A 13653-nucleotide genomic window follows, 5' to 3' on the forward strand; every position below is an offset into this window, starting at 1 on the left:
CACCACTGATCTAACATTAGGAGCAGGTCTAAACATGCACAGTAATACGAAGGTTGCCAGCCCTGTGCTTGTATCTGTGGATACCAAAAACAGCAGAACCAGTTCAGAATACTAGAACAACAGAATGCAGAACAAAATCTCGTTGTGCAAGTTTTAAAACTTTTATCTGCGTAACCTTTGTAAGGATTCTAGTGGGGTTTTTGTGCTTCGTAATTAAGTAGCTCAGGTCCTCATGTTCCACTCTGTATCTCACTGTGTTTTCTTCTGCAGTATATACAGTAGTGATGATGATGAAGAAGATGTTGAGATGTATGATCACGATTATGATGGTCTGCTTCCTAAGACTGGAAAACGTCACTTAGGGAAAACCAGGTGGACCCGTGAAGAGGTAAACCCAAGTTCACTTATCATCTCCTGCGTGTAAAAAGATGGAGAGAGCACAAATCACATTTTGCTGAGTTATTTACCTGCAAACTAACTTCAGTGACAGTCCCATGTATATGAATGAGGGCAGTGTTTTTGACCCGTTAGCTACATGCAGTGTTTTATTTAACTTTGAGGATCGTTATTCTCTTTTAAATAAAATGCATAAACACCATGTTTTTATGCCTGCCAAGATCCACCTTACAGGTATGTGAGTCTCTGTAATCCCTGTTGGGGAAACAGATTCGGAGTCATCTGCAGCAATGCTTGATTGTTACTGCTGCCTCTTTTTGTTTGAAAGCAGTTGCTATGCGAGAACTGACGTGTGTGCAGTGTCCCACAGCAGCAAACAACTGTGGCACAAACTGCTGCAGTTCTTCTGTGCCTTTTGCAATTTGCCCTTTGATTGCAGCGTTATGATTCTGAATGGAAATAAATTGAAAGCTGGAAGAAAGATCCAGGAGTACCAAAACTGACCATTCAAGGTTTATTTCACTTTTGAAGGTCAGGATGTGTTTTAGTCACGATACCCTTGTGCTGACTTTCCGGGTAAATTGTGGTAGCAAACTCCTTTGCCAGGTGGATATCCAGTGGCCATTTAACTGGTTGGCGTTTATTATGAAATACATTAATACAATTCTTAAGTTATGTTTTGACTTTCTCCTCTCTAACAATGTATGTTGATGTATAAACAGTGTCAGGTCACCTCTTGCGAGCATTATTTTATTTTTCTTTAAATCATAGTCTGCTCTTAGAGAGGCGGAGGTGATTGTGATGTGGGCTGGGAGGAAGGGATGGCCATGGATCCCAATGGCCGCTGCCCTGTCGTGTAAACTGGGAGCCTACTGGGAGGCGCTAATCATGGAATGGGAGGGTTGCTCCCCTCTTCTTATCTCTTGGGGCAGTTCTCACTTGTTTTACACTATCTTTCCTAGTACATGAGATTGTTTCTTTTGTCTTTAGTGTCTAAACTTCATTGAAAATACTGGGCCAAATTTCTTGCTATTGAGAGTATGCAAAACTCCTTCGCTGTGATCAGGAGCAAAAAGGAGTCATTAGTTTTATTGCGCATTCATTATACAGGGACAGGCAGTGAGCAAATTGCTGGAACTCCCATTACCTGCAAGACATCTAAAGCTTAAGGCTGTGATTTTCAGAGGTCCCCAGACATCTGGGTGCCTTGATGTATCCACAGGAGCAGAAAAATCTCCTGATATAGGCAATCAAAAGCATGAGAAGACTACAGACCACCTCCCCTTACATTCAGGAAGCAGAAATAGATACAGAGAAAGCTAGAAGGGCACAACTTTTAAAAAATTTATTTCTTTTGCATTATAAGAGGTTGTGATATTAATTGTGTCTGGGTTCTTTTAATGATTCAGGATGAGAAACTGAAGAAGCTTGTGGAGCAGAATGGCACAGAAGACTGGAAAGTCATTGCCAATTTCCTTCCTGTAGGTGCCTATTGGTTTCTGTTTCCAGTTCTAGTGACAACTCTTTATCAGAGGTTTCCAAGTAAGGGAATGGGGAGTGGTTAATTTATAGTTGCATTTTTGTGGGAGATATAAAAGCTCCACAGATGAAGAACTCAGAAATTTAGTTAGAACATTGTGGAGACCCTTACTTTTAATTTTCCTTTCACTTCTCAGAAAGGGTTGGAAAAAACCAAGCAAAGATGGGAAGTGGCAGGTTATTGCACAGTAGATGGCCAATATAACACTGAAACAAAATGTCTCAGCACAGAGAAAAAATAGCTTTGGTGAATTGTAAGTATGGTTTTGAAGGTATTCACTTTGCGAAGCCTTCAGCTGTTGTAGAAATACCACATGTGAAAGCATGACAGCTGTTATGTGGTATTGGTGACACAGTCCTCACTGCAGAAGTGATGGAAATCTTGTCCAGTGAGCAAATTGATAGCTGAGCACCTTCTCAGACCTACTGTATTACTGCATGTTGTTTAGTAGTTGTAGTTGGTGGTGAAATACACCAGGAACAAGTGTACCTAGATAAGGACGTTATCACTCCACGTTCGTCTTGTCTAAAGAATGATCCTCTTTGCATATTTTACATTTCACCAGAATCGGACAGACGTTCAGTGCCAGCACCGATGGCAGAAGGTACTAAACCCAGAACTTATTAAAGGTCCGTGGACTAAAGAGGAGGATCAAAGGGTAATCAGTTTTCCTTTCCATCTAACTAATGCCTTACTAGCAAATTCCATGTGTTGGGGCACAACTCCTAGAGACTTTGTGGTCTCAACACCAACAATATGGCCAGAAGCAGACTGATCCTATCAGTATCAGTGCTTAGTATTTGCGTAGTGCTTTCTGAGTTTTCTAAGCAAATTAATTAATGTAGCTTTACAGCACTGTAATGTAGAACTGCAGTCTAGAAATGCCTTAACTATTACCAGATTTTTCCTTTTGGGTGAAAGTATAAATGGGAAGTGGGGAACTTTAATTGTGTGTTAGTTTTACCGTGGCAATTTTGAGAAATGTTGTTGCAAATGTTGCTCCACCACAGAAAATTTTCGTTGATTCGTTGTGCATTGTTAAATACAGGCAGTTTTTATGTCCTTCTTTGAAGGTAATAGAACTCGTGCAGAAATATGGTCCAAAGCGCTGGTCTGTCATTGCTAAGCATTTGAAGGGAAGGATTGGAAAACAGTGCAGGGAGAGGTGGCACAACCATTTGAATCCAGAAGTGAAGAAAACCTCCTGGACAGAAGAGGAAGATAGAATTATTTACCAGGCACACAAGAGGCTGGGAAACAGATGGGCAGAAATTGCAAAGTTGCTGCCTGGACGGTAATGACCTATACCTTTAGCTCTTAAATAGGAAAAAAGGAAAAATCTGCAGGTCTGAGCAGTCCACTTCAGTTGCCTCAGGCTGCGCTTAATAAATAACAAAAATTTGGAATCAAAACCTGGAAAGCCAATGACATCAATGGGCGTTTTTCTCAGTGGGGAACCATGCTGTTCGGTCTGTGTATGGAACAGTAGGGTATTTTCACATGCTTTTAATGTTTGCCATAGGTAAAAAACCACAGTAAGTAGGGCAGGACCATAACAGTTTCCTAAAAGTCTGTGCAATCTTATTGGAGCGTGCAATAGCTGTCAAAATTTAAATTGATGCAACTGGGAGGGATCAGGCTCTGCAAGTGGAACATAATTTACATTCAGCTAAGGGTACACTTTCAACATGAAATCTAGCCTGTTTATTCAAAATGATTTAGGAGAAGGCAGCTTCAACATCTGTCATTGCTCCTGAATCATCCAGATTATTTTGACCTGTTAAAAATCCATGTATAAACCAGGAGAAACTGACTTCCTCAAACTCTGGTCCTGGAAATACTTGTCTCACTGAAAGTTAATGCACAGCTTGGATATAATTTCAGAGGTTCAGTGGCTTATTTGCTCTGTAGTAAAAGTTACTCAACATAAAGTGTAGTCAAACAAATAATGTAAGCAAGAAAGAGGTTTCCCTTCCTGTTTTTATTCCTGCTATTTGGTGAAACATCTTCAAGATCCAAATATAATGCCTAAGATCACGATAGCCTTTTAAGCAAGCTTTCCCTAGGCTGTTTTGACCTTCTAGACGAAAGCAAGGAAGGTATTACTCCTTGGAAACTTTCCTGTAGCTTCCACACACCACAGATACCGCTTTTGACAATACCGTGTGACAGTCGTGTTTTTCAAATAGAGGAGCTGTCTCTAAATATTCTCTTAACATCTCACAGACTTGATAATTTTGCTTTTTCTGACCCATGTTTGTGAGAATTTGAATCTTGGTTTTTCTGCAGCTAAGAAAAATCCCAACACCTTTGTTTACTGAATTTGTGTGTGTATAGTATGATATTGTCATTGTCCAGGTGGTCAGCTGGAAGCTGCTTGCAAGTTAGTCCTTTCACAGCTGATCTCCACACTCTTCCTTTCCAGATACAGTAAAACTCCACTGTAGTATTACGACTTAGGAAGATGATGTTGGCAGTCCTTTAGGGTAGCCTCAAAGGGGTGTTAGCCTTTGCTGTCACCTGAAGGTATTAATTTCTTACTTCTTAATAGCTTCTTACTTAATAGCTGAAGTTTAGGGACCTAAGGCTGAGACATTGCTTTAAAAAGAACGTAAACATTCTTTAAAAAAGAACATAAACAACCGTAGCCCATTTGTCTTTTCCCTTTTATACTGAGCACCTTTCCTGAGAAGCTGAGAGTAGCATTTGTAAAGCTGGAGGCAGGAGGAGCAGCTCAAGGTTTAAACAGAATTGCAAGCAGCAGTTACTTGCCAATTAATCTTGTTGAATTGGAAACGCTTGTTTTTAAAACTCCTCAAATGTACTTGTTTCTGTTGCAGAACTGATAATGCTATCAAGAACCACTGGAATTCCACTATGCGCCGAAAGGTTGAGCAGGAGGGCTACCTGCAGGAGTCCTCCAAAGCCTGTCACTCCTCAGCAGCCACTGGCTTTCAGAAGAGCAACCACTTGATGGCCTTCACTCACAACTCACCTTCTGCACAGCTGCCAGCCAGCCAGCCCCCACTGGGCAGTGACTACCCCTACTACCACATCTCTGAGCCACAAAACGTAAGCACCTGAAAACACGTCAGGGTGTGTGTGTGTGTGTGTGTGTGTGTGTGTGTGTGTGTGTCTTATTTTACTTTGTTGAACAGGTGGGTGTAATTTTGCTGTACCCGATTTCAGGAAGCATGAAGGGGTGTCTCCCAGTCTTGGTGGGCTTGTATGTGTTTGATGTCAGGCGAGGACTTAATTCTGTGATGAAAAAAATGTACATTTCAAATTGCTTGCTGGCATTCAGGTGATGGAATCAGTTTTCAACATCCTGTAAGCAGTCAACGTGTTTCCAGTACTGTTTCTTGTAGTGGTGAATGTACATTTCTTGCAGATCAGTTGAATCTGGTTAATTCTGTGTCCTCTGTCAAAATCTCCCACATTCCTTTCAGTACGGTTCTGTTTGTGGGTTGCCTGTTTGGAACCAAGTAAACAAGTATTGTTTTTAATATGATTCCTTTTCTATTAATGATTAATAATGAAACAGACTGCTGCTTCAGACAGTTACATTGTAGAGCTTTAGATGATAATAAATTTTGACTGCATTTTGACTTCAATGCAGAAAAATCTTACAAATGCATCTATGAGGTTTTCTTCATCTTTTCTTATTCAGGAAGGCTAGATATTTTGTATATGAGTTTTCTTTCTTCCTCTGTAGTGCTTGTTGTCATATTCCTAAGAAACTGTTTACTCTTGTTGTTGGGGTTCTTGCTATTTCATCTCCGTAGATTATAAATACTAAGTACCTAAACCCAACACTTTTAACACAAATTTCAAGATGCAGACAGACAACATGATAGAAATAATAACTCTGAGTGTCTTTTACTTTTTTGGCCTAGGTCCCTGGACAGATCCCATATCCAGTAGCACTGCATGTAAATATTGTCAATGTTCCTCAGCCAGCTGCTGCAGCTATTCAGGTAGATAACTTGACCCTCGTTTCAAAAGTCAATTTGTTAAACATTGGATAAGTCAAAAATGCAGATATCGCACATTGAGGAAACATTTTAATGTATTAAGTGTGGTGAAGAGAGAAAATGGGGAAGGTGGGGGAGTTCTAACATGGCTAATAATTGCTTCTTCCAGAGGGGATTTAAAGCACAGTAGTTGCCATCTGGTGTGATAGCTTTCACTCTCTCCATTTCGAATGTCTGTACTGAAATTCAGCAGGGACTGTGGTAGTGGAAAACGCAATTGACATTTGTTTCATCTTTGAGTCTAATTTGGCTGTTATAACCACAGGACGGCAAGCCATAAGCATTGTAGTTGCTACATCCTATCAGACCTTTATCTTTTCTTTTCCCTTAACTCTTAATTTCAGAGACACTATAATGATGAAGACCCTGAGAAAGAAAAACGAATAAAGGAATTAGAGTTGCTACTAATGTCGACTGAGAATGAACTGAAAGGGCAGCAGGCATTACCAGTAAGATTGTCACTGTGTGCTTGGACGGAGGGATAGCAGCATTACCCCAGTGCTTGTCTTTTTAACTTTTAACTCCCCCTCTGCCTTCAGTACTAATCAAGGCTCTGTATTTCCATTTTCAAAGGATGAAGCATAGCACATATTTTGCTTCCTAAATTCTTCTATTAAAAAAAAAACCAGGCAAACAGTTTGCAGGTGTTTTACTGTGCAAAGTGGGAGTGTAATGCGGCGTGATATTGGAAACATGATGATTGTATGAAAATAAAAAATCCCACAGATATTAAATCAATGGGATCTGCATTTCTGAAAGTGTGCAATGGTTCATGCGATGGAAAATGTAGCGCCTGTACGTTAAATTTTCCTTCTCTGTTGTATTCTTTCCTTCAGCTGTGTTTTATACACTTCGTAAGCTTCAGACTTGGTGCATGTTTGACAGTTTTATTTACTTCTCCAAATAATGTTAGATTCTTCATAACTGCATGTGTGGAGCAAATGCTGGCTATTACTGAATTCTCACACTTTGTTGTATAAGGCACTGGATGTTAATGTGTAAAAACCCTTACATAATTACTTAACACCATCACCAAAGCCAAGAATCCCCAAATCATTTTTGCAGATAGGTGATAGCCAGCAGATTCCTTTTTTTGTGGGTAGTATTTAAATTAATAGTAAAACAACTGCATGCATGATACGTTAGTTTGGCCACTTTTTAACTTTAGTGAAAGTTTTGCAATTTCTTCTGTTGCATGATCACACTGGAAAGAAACTTCTGTTAATTTGTTCTTCTGCTTTCCTAACCACGTTGATTTGACAGCCTCTTCACTGCATTGGTGTAAGCTGTAGCATTAGACAGGGATAGAAGAAGAAAAGGAGATAAGCAAACAAAAGCAACTCTAACTCTCAAACCTTTTAGCCTTCTACAGTGCTGAGCGCTCAGTAGGGAAATCCTGCCGGTTCTTGCTTCTTACAGAAAATGACTTGCAGACACTTTTAGAGCTTTTGGAGTAACACAGTATGAATTGATAATGTGTTAGTAATGATACATGCTCATAATGCTGGAAATGAATTATGAGGTAACTTTGGGATAACAAACACAATGCCATTATTACTTAAAATGAGATCTTGCACTGATGAAAGGAAACATCTTGACGATTGTTTCATAGGCATAAGCTTTTAGATCATGATGCAACTACTTTTATCTTTCCTCCAGTGGCATCTGACACCTTGTGCAATTTCATGGCTAAGTTCCTTCTGCCTTCTCCCCCCCACCCCTCCCTTTCTCTGTTTTTTTCTTCTTCCTTTAGACACAGAACCACACATCAAACTACCCCGGCTGGCACAGCACCACGATTGCTGACAGTACCAGGACCAGTGGTGACAATGCACCTGTTTCCTGTTTGGGGGAACATCACCACTGTACTCCCTCTCCACCAGTGGATCACGGTTGCTTACCTGAGGAAAGTGCATCCCCTGCACGGTGCATGATTGTTCACCAGAGCAACATCCTGGATAACGTTAAGAATCTGTTAGAATTTGCAGAAACACTCCAGTTAATAGACTCCGTAAGTAGATTTGCTGCCTCAGGTGGATTCGTGTGTGGTCAAGGAATAAGGGGAGAGGAGCTGGGACAGTCCTAAATGTGTTTCTGGCGGGTTTTTTTCTGAGAAAATGCTAATCGCTACAAGATCTGAAGCTTAGCTTCTAGCATTACAAAATGAGGCTGCTCATAATGAAGCCCTCAAGTGTGGGTACATAGGTTTTTTGTGGGTGTCAACCTTTCCGGATACATCTTGGTGTGGGAGTGTGATTTTTAGCGAACTGCACATTAGAAGCTTGAAACAATCTCTTGATATTAAGTCTCTTTGAAATAAAAGCAGAGACACCATGAAAGATTTTAAACAATGAAATGAGACTTATTTATATTTGAAGTGACACATACCATAGGTTTATGTGTGGCTTCTTATGTATCTGCATCATTTTCTACAAGTTTTTGCAGCAGCTTCAATAGCTGCTTCTCAAAGTTTAAGAGCTTGCCCTAGCATATGTAAGGATCAGGAACCGTGTTTTAAATGCCAGGTAGCTGACTGACACTAACATGGGCCTTTTCTCATGGTGGTCTCTGGGATACTACATGTAAGAGAAGTGGCACGTTTAAATACGCTTGTTGGTGGCCCCTTCCTTCAGCAGCAGCGGTGTCTGCTTCACGCAAGCATCGAATCCCGTTCAACAAGTCCAGAGAAGTGTGCTGGTTAGGAGACTGGTCTTGGTTTAGAGCCCAAGGCACACAGTTTTTGCTATCGAAAGGCACTGTCTTCATACCAAGCAGAAAATCCTGAGCAAGTAGATAGTAAGGACATCATTTGACTCATGGTTTCTTCAGGGACTTGGTTGCCAACAGCGCTGCTAGGATGTTAGTTCGATGTGATCAAGATATATATTGGAAACGCAAATAAGCATTCACAGTGTTACTACTCAAATAAAGAGGGTCAATCCGAATTGAACTGGGAAAGAATTTGTTGGTGGTGTTGGTTTCGGGCATATCCTAGCTCTGTCTTTTCATGAGGTGGCACTATAAACTGTCTTATAGCTCCGTGCCTCCCACGTTGTTTCAGGATCCTTCATCATGGGGTGATCTCAGCAGTTTTGAATTCTTTGAAGACACAGACACTTCGGCTAGCAAAGCTCTCTCAGGCAAAGTCGCACAGCTTCAGCAAAGAGGGGCCAGTGCTTGTAGACCTCAAGGACACCCCATCACAAACTTGAGCAAATTCATGTCAAGTCAGGGTGCTCCTGGCTCACCAGAGTCCTCATCTGCCTCACAGGGCAGCGTGGCTCCGTGGGTCCTTCTTTGCAAAAGGAGAGGCCACTCCAGCCCCTTAGCCAGTGGCCACGGTAGCACCTTGGTCCTAGCTGACGTCAGCAGCTCAACTCTGCCTAAGCGCTCCCCTGTCAAAAGCCTGCCCTTCTCTCCCTCGCAGGTAGATCAAGACTTCTGCACAGATGTTACTAATTCTCAAAAGTCACACCAGCTTTAACAATTTAGAAACTAATCCTTTGGAACAAATGACTAATTACTGTTGTGCTTGTCGATTTCACGCCGTGTTTGAATCTTCTCACTGCTCTTAGTCTTCACTGCTGAGTTTAGATCATCAGCAACCTAACTGTTGATTCTGTTATTTTAAATTCATCTGTGGGGCTTGGGCTTGGGTGGGTTTTATATTTGGATCATTTTTGTAGAGGAATACGATTTCTTTGCTCTTGCCGTTAACTCCTTCAGCTACTAGAGTTTATCATTTCTGATCATTTGTAATACTTTCCATCTCTGTCCACTTACAGTATGATTCATTGACCTAGAAAACCCCAAACTGCATTTAAATAGCATTCAAGTTGTGAGACAAACTGACAACAACCATAAAATTCAAATCACGGCTCGCCATCCTCAACCTGGGCCATGTGGGGTGGAGTGGAATAGGGATAAGGAGTAAAATGGCCCGGCGTGCACATCCAAATTCCTCTTGGTGGTTGCTTTGTTTCACAGCTGTAGCACTATTTAAAAGTGTTTTGGTTTTTTTGCTTGTCTGTTCGTGTTGGTTTTGCCTTGGTTTAGCTTTAGTCCTTGAAGTCAGAGAAAATACTGTTTCTTGAAGGATAGTAGAAGATTGCATGTAATAATCTCCTACTGTGTCTCCCAATACCTGTTGGGTATTCTAATCATGTACCATTTATCCAGTGAAATCCGTATTTTCTTACATGCCGTATTTTTATAAAGTGTATTTTAATCCGATCCAGGTTGAGTCTAGAAGTTAATAGTGTGATGAATTATTGTCAGGATCACTATGCTCACAGATTCCTAGACTCTAGAAATACAAACAGTATTTTAGGTTACTAGGTAGAACTCACGCAAAAGCAATTTTCTCCAAATAAATACTGCTCCCTCCTTTTCAGTCGGCTATTTTCATTCCGTAACACTTCCCACACCCATTGCAGGTGGCAGTTTTTATTTACACTGAGAAAGTGGAGCACTTTGTTTTGAGAGAGATGGTAGGAAATTTATTTTCCTGTCATAAACACTTGATTTACCACCTTAAAAAAAGCACCCAGGCTACCTATATAAATTTGTGTGGAATTTAGCCCCATTTCCTGTGGTTTTATTCATGAAACATCCCTTACTCATTTTCACCAAGTTCTTGCTTGGACACACTACTCTTAATTAAAATTTATCTGCAGGAAATCCAAATCAGGCTTTTAAGATATGGCTCTTAAAGTGGTGGAGATAGTTTCTCGTTGGAACAGAGTGTTGTTTTCTTTATAACGTCTCTGTCTAGAAATGCCCGTTTAGGCCTCCTGAGTGCTCCAGCCAGTCTGAGTATTGTTTTGCCATGTGGTCAGGTACCCCATAAACACCCACTCGCACTGTAGGGTCAGGAGAATCACTTATGTCAATCAGAAGGGAATAATTTCTTTGTTAATAACGTCAACTTAGTCAATAGTAATAGTAAACAATAGCCAACGTTGTAATCTGGATGTTCCTGTTGATTTTTCCTTTCCCTTCCTGCAGTTCTTAAACACTTCATCCGGTCATGAAAACCTGAACCTGGACAACCCTGCGCTAACTTCCACACCGGTGTGTGGCCATAAGATGGCTGTCACCACACCGTTCCACAGGGAGCAGACTTTCAAAGCTCAGAAGGAGAATCATGTGTAAGTCTGTTACCACATTGTCTTGTCAGATGCACCAGGGTTTGTTACTTCAGCTTTGTGTGCAGCCGAAGTGCTGGGTCACTGTATGCATCGTGCAGAGTTATTTGCTAACACATTCAGATTTTTCTTGGTTTGGAGGAAAACTTAGACTTTATCACTGTGGAGGTAGTAGGTTATCAGTACAGAAAAATCATGCATATAGACTGACCAGGTTTTTTAAATTAAGCCATTCCACCTTACCAGAGTTGAATAGATATGCTGCCGGAAATGCAAAATGGATTATAGGATTGCAGGAAAATATTTGTCTGAGTCTTATAGCAGGCACTGCCTGTATGCACGTATTTCTGTAAAGAGGTAATACTTTCAAGCATGTTCCTTTAAAGTTTTTCCTCTCTTTTTAAAGTTTCAGAACTCCAGCAATCAAGAGGTCGATATTGGAGAGCTCTCCAAGAACACCCACTCCATTCAAAAACGCACTTGCAGCTCAGGAAATCAAATATGGTCCTTTGAAGATGCTGGTAAGACGGAAACAATGATAAAAGTTGCTTTGATATTAGTGCAGAGGGATGTTCTGGGACTTGGATATAACGTTTCTTCCTTTCAGCCTCAAACTCCGACTCATCTTGTAGAAGATCTGCAGGACGTTATCAAGCAGGAGTCGGAGGAATCTGCAATAGTGGCTGGGCTACATGAAAGTGGACCCCCTTTGCTGAAGAAAATCAAACAAGAGGTAAATCTCAAACTTACCTGAGGCAATTTAATTCAGCACTCTTCGTTGAGAAGCTTATACCAATACCTTTTCTGTTAAATAGCCGTGTCTGTTTTTCTTTCATGTGAGCCCCAAGATCTTAGTGTTGGTTCTATATAGTATACTAGGCATGCCTAATTCATCTCCCATTGATTTCCATAGAAGTCTTTCTGCTGTTTTCAGCAGGGGTTTGCTTGGGCTGTTCTAACGCAGTTTTCGTTTGAAACTTAAAAAGAAAAAAAAAAATTAGGAATTTGGCTTGAATCTTTCTAACATTGGTGAGAAGTATAGAAGAGACCCACAGGGACCGAGCTCCATGGAGTGACTTAGAAACCTGAACATTTGAGGACATTGCATTATATTACTTTGTCACTAAAGTTCTAAAAATACGTATATTCTCAAACCTTTCTAGAGGATTAAACTCCTGAATACTGACAGAGAACTGAGTGCAAATATTCGAAGTTTTATTAGGCAGGGAGTTTTTGAGAACCTTGAACTTTTTTCTTCTGTGGAGAGCAAGGATGCTGTTAAAGACAGTACTGTAAACATGCCTTGTGCATGGCTGTGAAGAACATTTATTCGATTTATGAAGCAGCTGACAGATAAATCTCCTGGTCAGTTAGGTACTGGTTTTTATCATGGTGCCTTTCCTGCTTTCAGGTAGAGTCTCCAACAGATAAAGCTGGGAATTTTTTTTGCTCAAATCACTGGGAAGGAGAAAACCTGAACACTCAGCTCTTTACACATGCATCTGCTGTGGAAGATGTGCCAGTAAGTGCAAGTTTTCACAAGTGATTTTTCTGTTTTACATCCATGTTGAGTTCTTAAACGCAAGAGAGAAAATACTTTGTTTGACCTTCTTCAGAAGTAGCCATTATTCATATCTTTGTATCGTTCTCCTGTATTAAGCATAAGAAGCAAACTCCTGCTTTTACTTATATGACTGTAATGCCTGTAGAAGGTAGCAGAAGTTGCAGCCATTGTGCAGCCCACAGTCTTTGTAATGAGCCTGGGCTTGGAGGACACCTGCACCTGCGTATGGAAATGACTAGGTCATGAAGTTAAAACCGGTAAAAGAGAGTCTGTGTTGGTTTGAGCAAAGGAGACCTTGCATGAGTGCTGTTCCCTTTGCTTTGCTGCGACTGTTTACTAGATGTTAGCATCTGCAAAGTCAGGTCCTAGGGACCCCAGACTGGGTTCTTCTCCCAGACTGAGCACTCCCATCCGTGACCATGCTCAGCGTTGCAGCCAGGCTGAGTTTGCTTTTAATATGTTAGAGTTCAGGTTGTTCTTCTGAGTTACTGAAAATCTTTTTTTTTTTTTTCCTTTTCCTGTTCAGAATCTTCTTACTAGCTCCATTTTAAAGATGCCTGTGTCTGAAGAGGATGGTAGTTTTCACAAAACATTTGCAGTACCTAGGAACAGGCCACTAGCCAGTCCTCTGCAGGTAACTACTCCTTGATAAAAATAACGTTTCTGCATAAAAACACATACTTTTATTGCTTTCTCAGAGACTCGATCTTAAGTTCTGAGTGTGGAAGAATGAAACGTTCAGATGAACGTGGTTGAGGATCTCAGTTTACCTGTGGAGTGTGAGGATGTGGAGGCTACAGTTGTGTCAGGAAGCCAAACAGGGCAAAGCCCCACACATGGGGTATTGTAACTCAGCTGGCTCCAGTGTTAGATTGGTAGGATTGAGAATTAACGTGGGCCAGAGGCGTTTTCCTATAGACTTCTTGCAGGCGGCTCTGCTGTTTTGGGGGGCAGGGATGTTGGATGGGGTGA

At 40.9% G+C, this 13653-nt stretch overlaps 1 protein-coding gene across 1 annotated transcript; it reads left to right on the top strand.

Annotated features, from left to right (window-relative positions):
- Window positions 1-232: 232 nt before the first annotated feature.
- MYB (v-myb avian myeloblastosis viral oncogene homolog) lies at window positions 233-13315 on the top strand (the record flags this gene model as incomplete). The annotated part of the gene is made up of 13 exons (XM_010140321.1): window positions 233-388; window positions 1806-1877; window positions 2502-2594; window positions 3010-3230; window positions 4777-5008; window positions 5833-5913; window positions 6315-6419; window positions 7724-7981; window positions 10978-11120; window positions 11524-11638; window positions 11725-11850; window positions 12529-12639; window positions 13208-13315. Coding segments are annotated over exons 1-13 (1821 nt in total), but the record flags the coding sequence as incomplete, so codon positions are not given.
- Between the last annotated feature and the right edge of the window lie 338 nt (window positions 13316-13653).

Source organism: Buceros rhinoceros, unplaced genomic scaffold, assembly GCF_000710305.1.
Source record: "Buceros rhinoceros silvestris isolate BGI_N320 unplaced genomic scaffold, ASM71030v1 scaffold24117, whole genome shotgun sequence".
In the NCBI taxonomy this organism is placed as follows: Eukaryota; Metazoa; Chordata; class Aves; order Bucerotiformes; family Bucerotidae; genus Buceros; species Buceros rhinoceros.